We start from the raw sequence: 18,567 nt of genomic DNA, 5'->3' as shown, positions 1-18,567 counted from the left end.
TGCAGGGACACCGGCCCTCGTGGACTGAGATTGCCCACCCCTGGTCTAGGGTTTCGGTGTTTGGCAGTTTTAGAAAGGCAATACCAATCGAGTCCCACAGTCTGAGCCAGCTGCTTTTTGACTGCTCAATCTGATAGGCTTGACTGATAGCAAGTTTCCAGTGAACACACACACACACAGGCTAACACTAGGGGTGAGCACATGCATGCACACACGGCGATGTACTGTCCTGTCACACACAACTGCCCTCTGGGAAGCAAAATGAAAATAAGCATTGTAATCCACCACCACCACCTCATCGTTCTCTCACACACATACAGACATGCGCAAATACCAGAGAGCAAACAACATCTGCAGCATCTGGCCACTCAAAGCTTTGATCTGGGGTCACATCCGAGCCATTCTGAAAAAAAAAATGTGACAGTCATCTGCCTTCACTCGTGTATTGTTTGTTCTCCAAAACAAACCTCACAAGGAGCATGGGCTTTTTGAAAAAAAAAAAACACCAAAAAAACAAGTTGTACAAAGTCAGCACTTGCTGTACATGTTGTTGCAACTTCATAGTGTACACGCATGCACCTCTTTCCTCCTCACTCGCTCTGTCTTATTTACACGGCACTCCGCTTTTTTTTCTTTGCGGTCTAAGTTTATGTCCATCTCCTATTTTAAAGTTTTTATGTGTGTGTGTGTGTGCGTGCATACCTCTGTGCAAGAGAGTGTATCTCTATGTTGGGCATCTGGTGGCTATCAGAGTTAATCACCCAAGCTTCCTACGACTGGCTGTGTCACACAAACTGACTTGAACACACACAATGAGACACACACAACTTTTATTGGAACATGACAGCGCATTAGACGGTGTTGGAAAGAAATACTGACAGCCTAGCCGTGGCCAAAATGGAGGGGGGGATGGGACAAGAAAGGGAAGAATGAAGGATAGGCAGAGGGAGGGAATGAAGGTGGAGAAGCAGGAAGAAAGGTTCCAGGATGTGTGAAACGGGCTATCGCACAAAAATAGGAGGACTTGATAATGACACAGCTGTACAGCTTAAATGGATGTGAAAGAGAGGTGTGAAGTTGCCTGACAGCAAAAGCAGTATTCGTTTAGTGTGTGGGGAGGCAGGTGAATGAGTCAGGAGAAACACACATGAAAACAAAAACATCAGACTGCCCACAACAGAGTGATATCTCTTCTTCTCGTGAATTCATCTCTGAATAAGTGAAAAATTTAGACCGAATGCATTTCATCATTGCTCATCTTCTGATCGAATTGTGATATAAAAGAAGGTGGTGGGGTCTGTAAGCACAGGTCAGAGTCAAAGTCACATCTAGCAGCCTTAGAGCTGCTGTATAATATCACAAGTTCTGTGATTTGGTCAAAGACTTTTCATGGTCAGGGTCAGCAGTAATTTGCAGGGCTGAGTCAGAGCAGGGCCTCCCTGTCAGGAAGGACAGGTCAGAGCCTGGAAATGATAAATCCACTTAGGAATGTAAGACAGGGAGAGCAAGACAGGCAATTCTTCTCTGTTCTTTTCCACTAACGCCCTCTTGTTATGGGTAGCTTTAGAACTGAGATATATTACTGCCATTATGAAGTCAGAAAGGCTTTAAATTGCAGGCCTGTGTAGTTTTATTATTTTAATGGTTGTTAATTGTTTTGTTTTCAGTGAAATACAAATTCTTATGCCCCATGTTTTCTATTTGTTGGGCTCTTTTACTTTGTTAAGGCTTTGACTCACACTTTCCATTATTGATTAGCAACATTTTTGCCCGTGCTGTGAGCAAGGCCAAGTGGCGCCATGCTGCTCCATCCACCAGAGCAGTTGTCATCCTGCGTAAGGACAGCCGTATTCCATCTTAACTCCTTAATGTCAAGTGGACAAGGTTGGGACACCTGACATTCTTTGTATGCCTGCCATTCTTTCTCACTCTGTATGTTTCTGTGTGACCATGCCTTCTTCTTGACCTATATCCGCGCTGCTCAAGTCCTTCGTTCACTCTACATACACCGCATGCAAACTTTATACACGTTGCCAGCATTTGGCCGAGTTTGGACACTGGTTATTCACTTATAGTAAATAATATAGTTCAATAAAATGGCATACACTTCATGAAAAGCACTTTGTCGTGGACAGTAATATCTAAACTAGCACTCTGACCTTTCTAATACAGCACAAAATGACAGGAAATGATGTGTAGTCAATTTGCTCCACTGTTTGTTCTTATGAGACTGGATGCTTTTATTGGTTAGTTAGCATAGACGTCACCTCTTCCTCCTATTTGTGGTATGGATGCTTTTGTGTGCATGTGATGGGTGTGTCCTGTAATTGCTAAATTAAAGATTTCATCGTTTTAGGGGGAAATTTGTGTGTTTTAAAATGTTTCTATTTATTGACACCATTTAGAGCATTGTGGTGATTGGCAGCATTGCCTCACACCAAGAAAGTCCTGGGTTTGAATCTAGTATGAGGCCTTTCTGTGTTGAGTTTGCATGTTTTCTCTGGGTACTCTACCTTCTTCTCACAGTCCAAAGACATTGGGCTACGACAACTGGCAATTGGCAATAGGTGTGAATGTGAATGGTTAAATGACTGTCTGTGTTTGCCCTGCAAAAGATTGGCAACCTATCTAAGGTGTACCCTACCTATCACCCCATAACAGCTGGGATAGCCTCCAGCCCACCCAGTGAAGGAGATGATTGGATGGAAATGTATTGTTAATGTTCTCTATTTCTCATTGAAAATGTTTTTTTTTTTCCTTTTTCTTTTTTTAATAAATATTGTTGTTCAAAGATACCTTACTTGATAACCAAAAAATCTATTTGGCACTGACAGAGAAAATCTGGAATTATTATCATTTTCTCTGTAAACACAGAAGTCGTGCTTGTACTGTTCTAGAAATAAACAGGCATAAAGGCGCAGTCAGAAATAGTGACATCATGGGAGGGAATCCATAATATGCACAATATGGAGGGAAAATTGGTGCCACTACTTAGTGTCTGCTGTTATATCATCCCTATACACACACACACACACACACACACACACACACGAGTCATGCCACTTCCTCCTGGGATGAGTGCGAGCAACTGTGCAAGCAGTGCAGTTGTAGTAAATCAGAACTTTCTCCTAACAGAAAAAGTGCAACTGAGAAACGTGGCATTGAGTGTCTGTGCTCTGGAAACCTGCGCACTCAAAGAATGGACCGAGTGTTTGCATTTGCTTGTTTTCTTCTCCACATTGTATTTACTGTTATTGGTCTTATTAATAATTAACTCCCCTTTAAAAATAACAAAAAACACCGCTTCCATCATCCCTTTGTTCATTGTACCAAGATTATTGTTGGAGTTGTCTTATGATTCTCCTCTCTGAGCGTGCTCACTCGCATCGCTTTGATTGGGTGGAGAGAGAAACACCATAGCAACAGCCAGCTGATGGATTAAAGCTGTAATTGGGGAGAGAAAGTCACTGTGATTACACACGCACACACAAACACACACACACACACGCACGCACACATATAGACATACACAGTGTCACTTGATTAAACAGACAGCGGAAGCCGGAAGAAAACGTACTTTCTCTCTCTGTGCGACACTGTTATCATTTATGTTCCCGCACATACAAACACACATGCACTCAATCAGGCTGTCACTCTCTCCCACTGCACTGTAGGAGCCAAACATGGAGGCTTCTCCCATGGCTACCACTGTTAGTATTAACGAAGCATAGACGCAGAGTTTTCCCCATTCCCCCTCCATCATCTGTGTTAATCAGCACCGTGTGGAGCCACTCCACTTTCATTACTGCTTGATTAATCCATTAATTATAAAGACATCTCTGTTAGATTATCACGGAAAAATATGAATGTGCGTCTCTGTTTGTGTGAGCACATGTGCTTTGTGTTTTTGCACATGTAGTTGGGTTTTTCTTAACTAAAGCCGTGCAGAATACACTATTATGCGAATGTGGATGTACTCTGTGGAGGACTAATAGAAAGTGCAGGCAGAGCTAGCAGTGCATTGCAAATTACTACACCCGGGCTTCTCGTTCTTGAAGGTGACATTCAGCTTCATGTAGTTCACCTGAAATGGTGTGTGTGTGTGTGTGTGTGTGTGTGTGTGTGTGTGTGTGTGATGGCGTGTTATCTCTGTCTCCACTTTAGCTTTGAAGTCTCCGCACGAATAAGAAGACCTGCAGCGCCTTGATTTGTGAGGGCTGTTTCTTGATGCTTACTTGGAAAATGATTCTGCTTGCGGTCTGCAGCCTTAGGAGAAACTGATGAAAATATTAATGCATGTCGGAGTTGAAAGCGTTCTTTAGAATCAGTCATTCGTTAGCATGATGTTTATTTGAGGTTTTTATTTAGAATCTCGCCACAGCTGGCATTTGTAATCCTTTTTTCCCCCCTCGCATGTATCCATTTTTAATGGATGCTTAATGGGTTTCATGCATTTTCCGTAATTTCTTTGTCATTTCTGGAGGTAATGCTCCTTGAATAAAGGTCCTCGTGTTCCACTGTGAACTTTCAGTGCTCCATATTCAGCTTTTCAACTTTTCAAAAGTGCAGGCCGAGGATTCTTTCTTTGTCCAATAATTGAACCAGCAGAATAATCAGCCTTTCCATTTTCTGCGGCTTATCTATGTGTGGGTAACAGCCACAGCAGCAGCATAGTTTTCACAACATTCTCCTCAGCTGTGTCCTCCTGAAATACTGGGCAGACACTTGGGGTGTGGGGTATTTGCACAATTTATGCACCAAGATGAAGATAATTTAGACTTCTTTTGTGTTTACTTTGATGGAGTAGCTCATAGCACAGAGTGTGCCACCTAAAATCCAAGCTGACTCATGTACTTATTACTCATTACTTGAATTTTTTCAGTGTTTTGATGCTTTATTCCTATACAGTAAAATATTTAAGAGGAAAATATTGTGCTCTTTACTTGATTATATTTACCTGACAACTTAAGTACCAACATTAATTGAACAAAAAGCTCTTAAAATATTTAATAATCGTTTGTTAGACCGAATAATGTACACATTCTATCGTTCCAGGCAAATTAGTGAATTCCTGCTTATTGAGAATTTAGAAGTTAGACTGTTGGTTGCACAAAGCAGCATGGTGTCATTCTGAGCTCTGACACTATTTTATACCCACCTTTTAGTTGGGTATAGAGACTTGCTTGAACCACTTGCGCTTCAGCCAGGGTTGGAAAACTAAACATAGCAAACAGAGCATCGTCAGTTAGCTTATAGTGAAGGAGGAGGATGTAGCATCCCTCCCTAGGTGACACAATCTAACACCAACCTCCATGGAGTGGCACTCAGAAGGCATCTCATATCCCATACTCCCCCTCCACACTTAGGTTGTGCTTGCATTCCATATTGGCTTGACTCCAAGATGCTTGATCACCACCACTTTTAGCAGCAAGTATAGATAAAACCCACCATTTTTTCCAGTCAAGCCATGCCTTCAGGCTCGGACATAGTAACTCTAACCTTGTCACCTGCTCTATAAACTGCTAAGGAGTATCTCCAAAACAAGGATGACCTAATTTGGAATAAAAATTTGACCGTGTCTTGTCTGGATGTGCATTAGAACAGATCAGCCAAAAGATTATATGAAACAGCGAGGAAAGGAATGCTAATAAATTCACGCACAGGATAGAGTCTGTCACTGCTGCACATTGTCATTGTCTCCACTTCTTGCTTTCACTCTGCCTCTTTAGTTTCTTTTTTGTCTGTTTTATCATTTTGCTTGGCTTTATTCCTTTTCATCTTTAGTTTTCACCACCCTGTTTTCTCACCCCCACCCATCCTCTCGCTCCCTCTCCCTCTCTCCTTTCACCCATCACTCTTTCTCTCTAGCGGTGGATTATTTTTGGGCTGCCTGGTTAATTTCAGAAGGGAAGTCACGCTCAGTGCCAGGGAAAGTGGAACGCATATAAAGAAGCCAAAAGACAAACAGAGACATCAAATAGCTTCTCGTCTTTTTTCAGCATCTCAGCAAGACACTGCATTACAGCTTTGTTTCCAATATCTGTGGGTGCATGGATGTGTGTGTGTGTGCGTGCGTGTGCTTGGAAAGTTTTCCATTTGTAGTTAAATTATGTCATTAAATCACCTTTTTTCTCTTTTAAAAAAAAGCTGCTCCATGATCAGTTCAAATTGCAGCATTATCGATCTTTGGGTAACTTTTTGAACCTTGAATTACCTTTAAACATCATGTCTTACGAAAGTCTCAGGAGCTCGGTGTGGTGATCCTGTACAAACTGACAGCATCAATCCCAGAATTAAATAATCTGTCTATCAGCTGCTATGCTATTAGTCTGTTTGAGCAAGACACTCTGCCTCCACTAAATCACTGCAATTTACTTTAGACAGCAGCACCAATTAAAAGCTTCAAATGAACTGCAACAGTTTTACAGCCTCCCCAGAATTGATTTTTTTTTCTTTTTGCTTTAGGATGTAAGAAATACGCGTGTTTAATAATTCAAGAAGCAGTGGGCTTGATGCTGATGAATGTCGGTGATCCAGTCAACAGTTAGAGAGGTCTGAGAGCCTGAGTGGAGACACCAGATTATACCGTATTACACGCAAAGAGGATGATGGCGGTTATTAATTGAAATGCGGCTAATGGAAAGATGACATGTGTGATGCTTGAGAACACGAGCCAGTTTCGTGCGCGTGTTTTTCATCTGTCTGTGTGTGTGAGTTTATTCCCCCTGCTGTTTAATGCTAGCACTGCTTACGGCTGTGGCTCAGCGTGAGTAAGATTTACACTGTGTGCTGCGCTGACCTAGCTTATTACTGACTCCGAGGATATGTGTGTGCTTGAGTATGTGTCTGTGTGAGTGACAGCCACAGGTTACACTTTAGATGGTCTCCGTATGTAGGTGGCACATGATAGGCTTAGGGGACAATACGCTGCAGGACACACATGCACACGCGCAGACACACACACACACACACAGGTGTTAATATCCTCTTGGGCATGTCTGACTCATACAGTCTGCTCTCTCTCTCTCTCTTTAACTTGGTGACTCACAGAGAGGTAGATTGCCCTCAGGTGTCATGGAGTAAGATGAAAAATTCACCCCAAGGACCCCTTCACCCACTTTCCTTATCTCTCTTTTTTCTATCCTTCTCTCTTTCCCTGCCCTTTCTCTCACCTCCCCTCTCGCTCACCCAGACTAGTTCTCTTTTATTTTCCTTCTTCCTTTCTCCTCCTTCTGTAATTAGTCTGTGTGTGTGTGTGTTCGAGAGAGAGAGAAAGAGAGGGAGGCAAGTGGTTGCATATGTTGCAGCGAATCAGTCAGAGAAAGCAGGGAGGAAGAAAAAGCTTTAAAGAATAAAGAACGTAAAGAGATAACGAAAACATCAGTGAAAGTCATCAGGCGGTAGGAGCGGGATTTGACAGCAAAGACAGAAACAAAGTAGGTGAAAATAATGAAGAGTGAAAGGTGAGAGTTAAGGGCCGTATGACGTGTGAGCAAAGCAAGTGAAGGAAGGCAGGGAAGGAATCTGGTTACCAACAAAACAAACAAACAAACAAACAAACAAAGGAAAAAGCCCCCACACAAAAATGCACACAGTTTAGTTGCCCTGTGTTCTCCATGTCAAGATACAGGAAGGGCAAGGGTGCTATTAAACGGACTCGGTAAATTGTGTTTGGATGGCTGACAAAACACACATTTAAAGTCATACCTGGGCAGCAGTGCAGCTGGATGCATTTAGAATTCCTAAGATACACTTTTGGCTTACTGGAAACCCTATTCTTGTCTCTGCTATGCTGGTTTTGAACTCAACAGAGCAAACAACAGAGCAGCCCCATTCATTTGAATAAGAGTGTTGCTGGCTGCGAAGCTAAGGAATTATTATGTGTTCAAATTTTTTTTTTTTGTAATAATTTCTCAATGTAATAAAAACAAAGGGTAAAATAAGAAAAATCAGTGTAAACAGTGTAATTATTAGTCCAATCAGAACCACTTTAGTTATCTGTGGTAATGTAGATTTGATAACATCTCTGTTCTTAGACCTCTGTACTCTTCCATACGAACAACAACAATAAGACCCTCATACTGAACAAATCAGGCATCAATGACATGACATGATGCTCTGTGTAATATTGTCTGTTATTGGTTAAATCACTGTGAAATTACAAAATACTGCCACATTCATGCTACTCTTAACAGTTTTTTTTGTCACCAAATAACCTCATACCTTATTTATTTATTAGCTTTAATATCCATCCTCCCATTTTTTTCTGCTTATCCGCTGCTGGGTCGCTGGGGCAACAGCCTAAGCTGAGAAGCTGCGATATCCCTCTCCCCGGCCACCTCCTCCAGCTTGTCCGGGGGAACACCAAGGCATTCCCAGGCCAACTGAAAGATATAATCTCGCCACCGTGGCGTACTCCCAGTGGGAGATGTCCAGAACAAGTCGCCCAGGGGGCATCCTTGTCACATGCCCAAACCACCTCAATTGGCTCCTTTCAACATGGAGGAGTAGCGGCTCTACTCTTAAGCCCTCCCAGATGGCCAAGCTCTTCACCCCATCTCTAATGGGGAGGCCAGCCACCCTTTGGAGAAAGCTTGTTTCCGCCGCTTGTATCTCATTGTGAGGTGAGGGATCACATAAAGACATTAAAAAACATCTAGGAGTGAAAGCCTGGAGCCAGGCTTGAGGAGGGCACCCAAGGATGAGTGCCTGGTGGCCAAGCCTTAGTCCATGGGGCCCGGCCGGGCTCAGCCTGAAAAAGTCACATGGGCCCAACATTCTGTATTCCCACCACCTGCAGGAGGCGCCGTAGGGTCAGGTGCGGGGTGTGTTGCGTGTTTGCGATACCAAGACTAGCAATTGGGACAGAGAGAGGTAGAAGAGAAGTCACCACCTGGTAGTGGCAGGGGAGGAAGCTGGACAGACCTTTGTCTGTGTTTGGTTGTCTCAGGATTTCGTCTTTGCTTTTTTGTGTTTCTCCACTGCTAGAGCAGTTCATAGCTGAGTGGGAAGTGGCAGGAATGAGAATTAGCACTTCCATGTCTGAGGCCATGGTTCCCAGATAGGATGGAGTCCCCACTCTGGGTCAGGGACGAATTGCTGTCCCAAGTGGAGGATTTCAATTATCTCAGGGTTTGCAGTGGTGCATTGAGGAGAAAACAGAGCTGAGTGGTAAAGCAAAGCTGCAGATTTTCCCGCGGATTTAAATCCCTGCCTTCACCTATGATCACAAGCTCTGGGTGAATACCAAAAGCATGAGATAGAAGATTCAAGTGGAGGAAATTAGTTTGCTATGAAGGTTAGCTAGGCTCCTGGGCACCTCCTGGGTGAGGTGTTCTGGCATGTCCTACCAGGAGGAGGCCCTGGGGGGATAGGTCTATGACACGTGAGTGGAGTTTGCTGGAGGAAAATGAGGTCTAGGTTTCTCTGCTTAGTTTGTCTGTCAGTCTGGTTAGCTTGGTTGCCTGGATGGATGCATTGATGGATGATGGATGTATTGATGGATGGATAGATGAATAACTTTGTGCTGCTTTATTCTTTCCTTTGTTCTACTGTTTCATTGCAGATTATATTGCATAATCATGTTAAAAGGCTTGGGGCAGGTTTGAAAAGTGGCGTGCATAGGCACAGGAAAGGTAAGGAGGCTAAAGCAGGTTAAGTAGTAGTAAATCTATTAGCTTTATCAGCTGGATGCATAGAAAGGTGTCCGTTGAGCCATAAGCTAATGTGGGTAAGCACTCAGGTCAGCTGCTATCAGCTGATTTGTTGGGAGTGGAGAACTAGCCTGACTTCATGGCCTTCCTGAACTAAGGAATGCTCTAAGTAGCATAGCATGCCACAAGAACATTCGGAAGTATGATCATTATTACTCTAGCAAACTTCACAGCTCACGTTGATGTTTTCCCATCACATACCCCTTTTTGCTGTTTTACATTCACACAGTTAAACAACATCACCATTAGAAGGTTATATTGTACTTTATTTGCATTGTGATTAACTAATGCACTATAGATATAAAATATTAGCAGGTTATAATATGTTATCATAACATATATCATATGCTAAATGCTGACATTTAGCTAATTTAAAAAACAAGAATTTATATCTGCACAAATCACCTGATTCATTTATCTGCTCTTTAATAGGTTGGCTTATGTGTTAGGGATCTGTGTTCCCATTTTGTGTCCTTAATGCATCAATAAGTTGTCAAAAATGAAAAGAAAACCAAGACAAAAATAGCTGTTTGGACAACTTAAGATTCTATTTCAGTCCGTTTCATGTTAGCTTTGAAGCTACTTGAAAAGCCTTCACTGTCATTTTCTCCTCCCTATTCACTCAAGGATCATCTGAAAACGAAAGCCTTCTTCTCTCTCGCGATCAGACCACGGGTATTCAAAGATAAGCCCTTTACTGCAAATCGACAGGAGTAGAATGCATTTGTTGTATGAAAACAACTGTTTAACTGAAGTCTAAAAGACAGAAAAAACAAGTAGAAGAAAGACAAAGTATAGATCTAGAGATGGCAGAGAAAAAACATCAGGAAAAAAGGGATTTTGACATGAAAAGTGTTTGTTCACTGCCAGCATCCATCTGTCCGGATAGTCAGTTTCCGCTTATTTGCTCATTAAGTTCATCAAGTTCACTTCCTGTTAGGCTAGGTCACATCCTCCCTGGTATGACATGATTGGGTGAATAGCTACCATACGCTCCTACTGTCTTACATGCTCTCTCTCTGTCTCTATCGCTCTCGCACACACACACACACACACACACACACACACACACACACACACACACACACACACACACACACACACACACACACACACACACATCACTCTCCTCCTCATCCTTTTTCCTTTCCAAAAATACCTTTAAAACCAATTAGTGGAATTAATTTCACTTATAGCAAGTTAATTATTTTGTGATGGATTGTAAGAGGGAGGAGGCAGGAAGAAAGGGAGGAGAGGAGGACGTTGAAAAGAGCAGAGGAACCTGAGAGGAGTCCTCAGGGGGAGTGCTAAACTTAGTCTCTCTTTTTAGTCTTTCTCTCGCTCTCTGTCACTCTGCCCGTCTGTCCGTTTGTCTTTTTTCAGCCTGTCTTTCATCTGCTTTTTTCTGCCTTTTCTCTTTTTTCGTGCTCTGTCACATAGCATTTATTTGTTCACTTTCTTTGTTTGCAAATGACATATTCAGAGTCATTTTGATGAGTTCTAACTGTACAGTTTAGCTGCAGGGTAAGACTTAAACGTGCGAATTCTAATTGAAGTATTTTTTTTTTAATAAAGATTTAACTTCTGGTTCCACATGGCCCACAAAATGCATAAAGATTGATTGTTTAAGTCTTAGAAGATCCATTGCTGAATAGCGGTCTTCCAAAAGTTATTATCTTGTTACTTGAGTTGGGCTACAGAGCTCAAAAATGAAGCCAAAGCAGAAGGGCAAAAAACTGAAGTTCCTTAAATGGCCACTTGGGGCTGGCTCCAAATCAGTCCCCAAAGATAGATTGCAGTCCATGCCAGATACAGCCAGTTATAGCTAGGAGCTATATGCTAAACTAACTAAACTGTACCTTTAAATTGTATTTGTGTTGTTTGTACCATTTGGAGAATTTGAAGCAATTAAATGGCAAATTATATGTCCTGTTGTGTAATTTTATTAACAGCATGGCTAAGAAGCATGTTACTTAGCACTAATTAGCAGGTGTCTGTACAATGTACCAGCACATTCTTGGATTATCCTTGCTAATAAGGGTTGGTAGCATTAGCTACCCCTCCTATCCTCTAATGGTTAATAAGTAATTCTGATTTCAAGTAACCAACATAGTTGTAGCCATAAAGCAACTTCCATCTTTCATAGCAATAAAATAAAATACTAATCACAAAAGCATATGTGACCTAGTCTCTGTGTGTGGCACAAATTTCTTATGGTGATTTCTTATGTTATGATGGACTAGTACACATTTATTGACATTTAGTTTAGAGGTTACAAAGCAATAGTGGGCGCTATTCATTAGTAGCATCAACCACATGCAAACACTTTTTTGTTCTGTCCCCATCTGAACCTTCCTAATACTCTCTGAGTTATACCCAACATTTCCTGGATTAAGCTCTAAGATCAGCTCATTGTTGCGCAGTGACAAAACTGGTAGGAGGTTGTCCTCTGTGTGTCCTGGATCCACTGCTTTACATTGCTCTCAAGATGATGCTAAGCAAGCTTATGCCAGTTGATTTACTGAAGCCCATGCACGAGGCAAGACAGAGCAGATAAATGTTGAACACACAGAGGTCAGACTTCTGGCAATCTCTGCATGTAATCCTTATACAGAAGGGCAAAAAGTATCTTAAACAGAAAAGCTATTATACCATAAAGAAGACGCTGTCTAAGTCTGGGCTACCAGTTAAAGCTAGACTTACTTTGCTATTTTATGGGCTTTGCATTTTAGTGAATCATTGATCTCAATATTGTTTTATTCAGGTCTACTGAGCAGATCGTATCTACTAGTAATTAAATTTACTTCTCTTCTCTTCTCTTCTCTTCTCTTCTCTTCTCTTCTCTTCTCTTCTCTTGTCGACATTAGTATAAACAGTAGTCTGTGGTTTTCCCTAATTTTCCCTACTGTCCCCCATCAACTCTATCCTAGTCTGGGAAAACTTCCAGTTGTAAATGCCACATGGCTTCCCAGTATTCCAGATAATTTTTTTTCCTGAAAGTCTAAAATTCTAGTGGAAACTCGGTCATACCATAACTTTTTTAGCTGAGGAATGCCCCCGGGAAACACTTCAGCCTGCGTGTGTTTTATTAGTTAGCCCATTACTTGAACAGGACAAACTCATGATGAGAAGAAAGAAAGAAAAAGTGCAAGAGGAGAAAGTAGTAAACTTTAGACACACACATAGACCTTCATATGTGTGCGATGGCGGCGTGATGGCACTTCAGTGTAAGTGCTTATAATGGGACTCGTTTGGTTAAGAAGAGAGGAATGCTGGAGAGAAAGAAGTCCGTTCGTAGCCAGCTATCTAATAGCTTTATGACTCAGACGCAAAGGCAGCCATGAGGTGCAGTTCTGTGCCTGTGTGTCTGTGTCTTACAGTCAAGCCTTGCACAAGCGGTAAATGAGAAGTCACTTGTTGTTTATTGAAACATCAAGTCTCCGAACCGCTTAACCACATATGCATACACAACTCATACTGACACATTGTGGTTTTTTTCTTGTACTTGAATACCATGGAAATATGGACACAGACACAAACCCAAACCCACACACACACATATCTTCAGGCAGGGGGTATTTCGCTTCTGCCCAACTCTCTGTGTGTGTGTTGAAAGTAGTCCAATGAGGCTCTTTCATACCAATATGATCTGCTCACCCTGAACTGTGCTATGTGAGCTTGCACACACCCGCTTCTGTGTATGTACACATGAGACAGTGCAGTCACTGTTTATTTTAGGTACAACAGTAAGCCCCTATAATGTCAATCACTAGATTGAGGAGAAATTGGATAGATGGATGGACGGATTAAGTTTAAGCTTAGGTTGGGTTAGGATAAGGTTATGGTAATACATATAGAACTATTACCATAGCATCCAAAGAACATTAAAAAGAAATAACAAAAAGGCAACAAATTGCCTGATAGTTATTAACAGTTCTTATAAAAAACAGACCTAGTATACACAATCATGTTTTTGTTAAATATTAGAGACTGATATCAGATGTCAGTCTAGAGCAGGCTATACAGGTAGTAGACAGTGTAGCAGGATGAAACACATAAGGCCAATCATTTTGACTAGTGAACCAACAACTCCATGCAGCCCTTTCAAAAGCATTATGGAATATGGTTGTAGCCACTATAAGGATACTCAAGAACTACAATTGCTGGTTTTATCAACAGAGCAGTTATCAGCTAATACTAGCCAGTTTGATTAGTGTAAAAAAAACTAAGTTCACCCAAGCTTCCATTGTTCCAAGGGTGCTGCTAATCAAATACACTTGTTTAATTGATCATCAGTAAGTGCGGATATCTTTATAAAAGCAGATGTTTTTGCAATTTGATGATCCAACACTGTCTGTGTATTAACAAAATGCAAAAGAGACACTTTTAGCAATGATCTGAAAGAAGGAATTCAAGCTGCGAACAAACAACTCCAAACAATTGGAAGGTTTACAGTGAGAAATGTTTTTCATAAGAAAAACAAAAAACAAAAAAAACAACATTCAAGATAGCTGCTAATCTTCACGCAAGTAGTTGTGCCAATGAACCCTGTGATTCTCAGAGAAAGGGGAAAATAAGATGAAGTCATCTCAGACTCTACAAGCCTCAGTTTGCATGTTAAATATTAAAGTTCATGCCAGTGTAATTGGAAAAAGACTGAACAAGTATGACCTGTTTGGAAGGGTTTCCAATAAAAAGTTTTGTAACTCTAAAAAGAACATGGCAGAGCAGCTGAGGTTTGCATAGCTACATCTGAGCAAACCACAAGATTTCTGGATCAATGTCCTTTGGAAAGATGAGACCAAAGAGTTTTTTTGCCAACCTGAAATGCTGAATTGGGATCTTAAGAGTGTGCCACAAAAATGAAATTAGGCAGTGTTTTAAGGAGAGTGGGCCAAATTCTTCCATAACCATGTCAGAGACTGATAAAGTTATACAGAAAACAAGTCACAATTGCTACTGGAGGATGGGGGGCATGGGGATTTTACACATTGCTTCTGAATTATGGCCTAGTTTTTGTTAAATAAATAATGCCATGTGTTGCTTATTTCAGGTGGTATTTACCACCTAGATGGTTTTTTTTATTATTATGTCCTGATATGATATCTTTTCACCATGACTCTATGGATTCGTGTACGTGTGGTTCTGCAAATGTGTGCTTGAGGCAACGTTTCGACCGTAAAACCAGCAAACACATGATCTCAACCCTTTCAACACTCTGATTGCACAGTGGGAGGAGCCAGTTTAGTTTTACAGAAAATGTGCCCCCCCCCCCCCCAAAAAAAAAAAAAGAGAGAGAGAGGAAGCAAAATGAAGAGAAAAAGGCTGAATGAGAGAAAGTGAGAAAAAGGGAAAGTTAGATGTGCGACGAAAGAAAGATGATGCTACTGGAGCACTTGAGGATGACTCATCCATAAGCTGGTGATGCCTCATGGACCGACACGCACACACAAGTGCACACAAATACACACAGAATCATGCATCCTCAGACACGCATACGCTATACACAAATATTTAGTCACGTGATTGAACACACACCCAAACACCCACCCATACACACACCAGTACACCAGTCATCCATTAGTCTGAAACTGATTCAGTGAGACATGCGTGTTGGTTCAACAGCTTGTTACTAATGAGCCAAAATGGCCGCCGCCGTGCCACAGTTTCCAGGCCAGAGCAGGGAACGACAGCCCCTGGGGCAGAAAAACTGGGCGAGAGGAAGGATCAGAAGGGCTGGATTTAAATGGAGCTCATTAGCTTGTGGTAGCCATGAGAGGTCCCTGCACACTAAGGAGAAGTGCACACACACACATAACACACACACCGCGCACACACGCCCACACACACACTCAGGCATGAATGCAAACACAGATGGATTGTCTTATACGTACATTATGGACACACACAGGCAACTATAAAAGCTTTCTGCAATTTCCAGAGAAGAGAAAAGAATTAGTTTAGAGATCAGGAGAAGAGGAAAGAAGGTAAGAATGAAAGGCAGGAAAACGGAGGGAAAGAAAGGCAGAGAAACAATCATTTTTGGTTGGATAGGACCACTGGCAGGGTGGTGAGTTTTCCAGATGGCGGAGAGACTTGCATGTGTGTGTTCGTGTGTGTGATTTTTGCCAGTCGTACCCCCTTCCCTGCCTTCCCTGCTTGTCCACCCACTCAACATATGTCCTTCCATCCTCTCTTTCCTCCCTTCTTCTCCTCATCCCTAATCCATTTAATCATCAAATATTTTGTCGTGTCATTTCTACCAGTTCACTGAGTGAGCTGAAATATGGGTGGCACACATGTTTCTTTTGTCACAGGAAGTGCCCTTTGTGTTCCACTTGAGCTTTCTGATGTATTTATATCCATAAACACACACATACACACACTGTGCCTTTTTCACTCCGCAGCCAAACTCGCATCAAAGGGGTGTTTGATTTCTTCTTCTGCTGCCCAGGCCCCACATGTCCTAGTAGGCTGGGGGTAGAAAGAGCAGGGAGGGGCTGAGCTGTAAGCCTGGAACTCTCTGAGGCTCAGAACTATAAATCTGCAAAAACACCCAATTAGACGCTTTGCATTTGTCAGTCAAACATTTTGCTAATCTTTGTTGGAAATTTTCAATGCGAGATTTGTCATGAATCTGCTCCACTTTGCTGGGATTTTTTAGAATTATACATTGATGACTGGTGAAATGCAATTAATGTAGAATAAAATGGATAGATGAATGGATATTGTCAGTCTGGTTTAGAGTTTGATTGACTGGCAGTAATGTGTAATTCACATCCTGGTAATTTATCATTAATCTTTAAAGTTCATATACTGTTCCCAGTACAAAACCTTAATGTGTATAGTGTTTCTTGGTAAATATTCATGTGTTTTGTCCACACTTCTTAGGATGAGAGACACACAACAGTTTCTCATGTAAGAGCATATTTGTGCATCGTTGCGCTGGGAAGTGCTGTGCATTTGTGCAGCTGTAAATCAGAGAATGCCGTAATCTGATAAGCACAGCGAATATGCTAATGTGGGACTGTGCTCACTCGATGGATGCGTGTTGGATTATTTTTGAAGATATCCAAGCTTTAGGCCATTTAACTGACTGAAACTAAGTTTTACTTAGTGTAAAGAAAAAGAACGGAGGAGAAAAAAAATTCCAGTTTGGAAGGTAAACATCACAAGGTGCTTTGCATGATGTACAAATAAAATCACATTGCAAACTTAAAACCAGCATTCTGCAAATAAATGGATCACATATTGAATAACCTAAAGAGATATGAAATAATGGAATATAATGAAGTTGGTATAAATCAGGGCAGCACGTTGCTGCAGTGGTTAGCACTGCTCCCTCACAGCAAGCAGGTCCTGAGTTTGAATCTACCATCTGGCCAGGGCTTTTCTGTGTCAAGTTTGCATGTTCTCTCCATGTTTGCGCAGGTTCTCTCCAAGTACTCCGGCTTCCTCCCAAAGTCCAAAGACGTGGGGTTAGGTTAACTGATAGTTCTAAATTGCCTATAGGTGAGAATGGTTGTCTCTCTGTGTGTTAGGCTGGTGACTTGTCCAGGGTGTACCCCGCCTTATGATCTCACACTCGCAACCCTGATAAGGATAAGTGGAAGAGAATGGATGGATGGTGTGAAATCAGTTCACAATTTAAATTTTCATTGGTGCCCAATGCCTGTTGGGAGACCACATCACAAATGAATGCCACCAATTATAATTTGTCTAAGCAATCAAAGCACTTGCTGAGGTAGTTTGGGACACTTCTGGACAAATATCTTTTGCAGCATAAATGCTTATGTGTCATGATGTGTCTTCAGCAAAGACACGACCAAAAAATCTCACCACTGCAGGACCGGGTGTTTCTTTTTCATCTAGATCTCATGGAGCATTTTTGCTCGACAGCTGGAATGTTATTAAAAATCTTTGTTCTTGAAATGCTTGCTTTTAATTTATTCATTTGTGTGCTTTCGCTAGCTCTTGCTTAACAAATGCAGTGCCTGACTGGCGATGGACCAGGGGGTTAATTTGGCTGTTAACTTGTAATCCTATCACCTGACACATATCTCAAAAACAATGGTCCAGGATTTTACTGTTTACTCTTCTGTATATGACAAAATATATTTTGTTCATTGTTAGATTTAAATGCCACCATAAAAGAAAATAACTGGGCATGATAGAGGAGAGTCAACTGAGACTATTCTGTCTGAAAACTCTGTCTCATCTAATAAAAAAATCAAGTATAATGGGGGGGACAGTAACCTCCAGATGAATTGGAATTCCATGAAATCTATTAGTTATGGCTAAAGCGAATAAGAAAGGCAGTCTGTTGGTTATAGAGTGATTATAGAGTACCGGGGTCACAATTGTTTTTTGAGCCATTCTAACGACTGCTGTTCTGCTGGACTCCTAGCTTCTTTACTATTTCCCTTCTTTATGTTTTCCTTAATAAAGGCAAACATTTTGAGGCAAGAAGGAGACAAAAAACAATTAAAAAACAGATACATGATTCAGTGAGATATTAAAGAGAGAGAAACAAGGAGTGACATGACTGGAATTGACATCACAATTCACCGTCACTGTCTTCACCTAAGACACAGAAGAAGCCAGGATGGAGTCTGGTTTTTTTCCATTTACATTTATTAAAAGACCAATGACATTTTTATCCTGGTAGATTTAAAGAGTGTGCCGGGTAACTCGAGAGATCATAGGTATTCCAAATGTGCTTATCATCAATCTGTAAGCAACTTGTTTTATTCCTATTTCCTTTGCCTTTTTTATTGTACTTTATTAACACAGAATACTGACTGTTGCATAACTTGAGTTTAACTGCAAAAAAACCAGACCTTTGTTCCCATGG

The 18,567-nt window shown here is 41.4% G+C and overlaps 1 protein-coding gene across 13 annotated transcripts in view; it reads left to right on the top strand.

Annotated features, from left to right (window-relative positions):
- cacna1c (calcium channel, voltage-dependent, L type, alpha 1C subunit) overlaps positions 1 to 18,567 on the top strand; it is a 218,366-nt gene that overhangs the window by 19,027 nt on the left and 180,772 nt on the right. The window contains exon 1 of one of the 13 annotated variants that reach the window (XM_082510510.1): positions 9,375 to 9,385. The exons of the other annotated variants lie outside the window; for them this stretch is intronic. Within the exon in view, the coding sequence (XP_082366636.1) occupies positions 9,379 to 9,385 (7 nt within the window). The 5' untranslated portion in view covers positions 9,375 to 9,378. Of the gene's footprint in view, positions 1 to 9,374; positions 9,386 to 18,567 lie in introns of those variants that run through there. 13 annotated transcript variants of the gene reach the window in all.

Source organism: Aulonocara stuartgranti (genome assembly GCF_965226115.1).
Source record: "Aulonocara stuartgranti genome assembly, chromosome: 17".
NCBI lineage: Eukaryota > Metazoa > Chordata > Actinopteri > Cichliformes > Cichlidae > Aulonocara > Aulonocara stuartgranti.
Note: the sequence above shows the minus strand (reverse complement) of the source record. Positions and strands in the feature narration are given on the sequence as shown.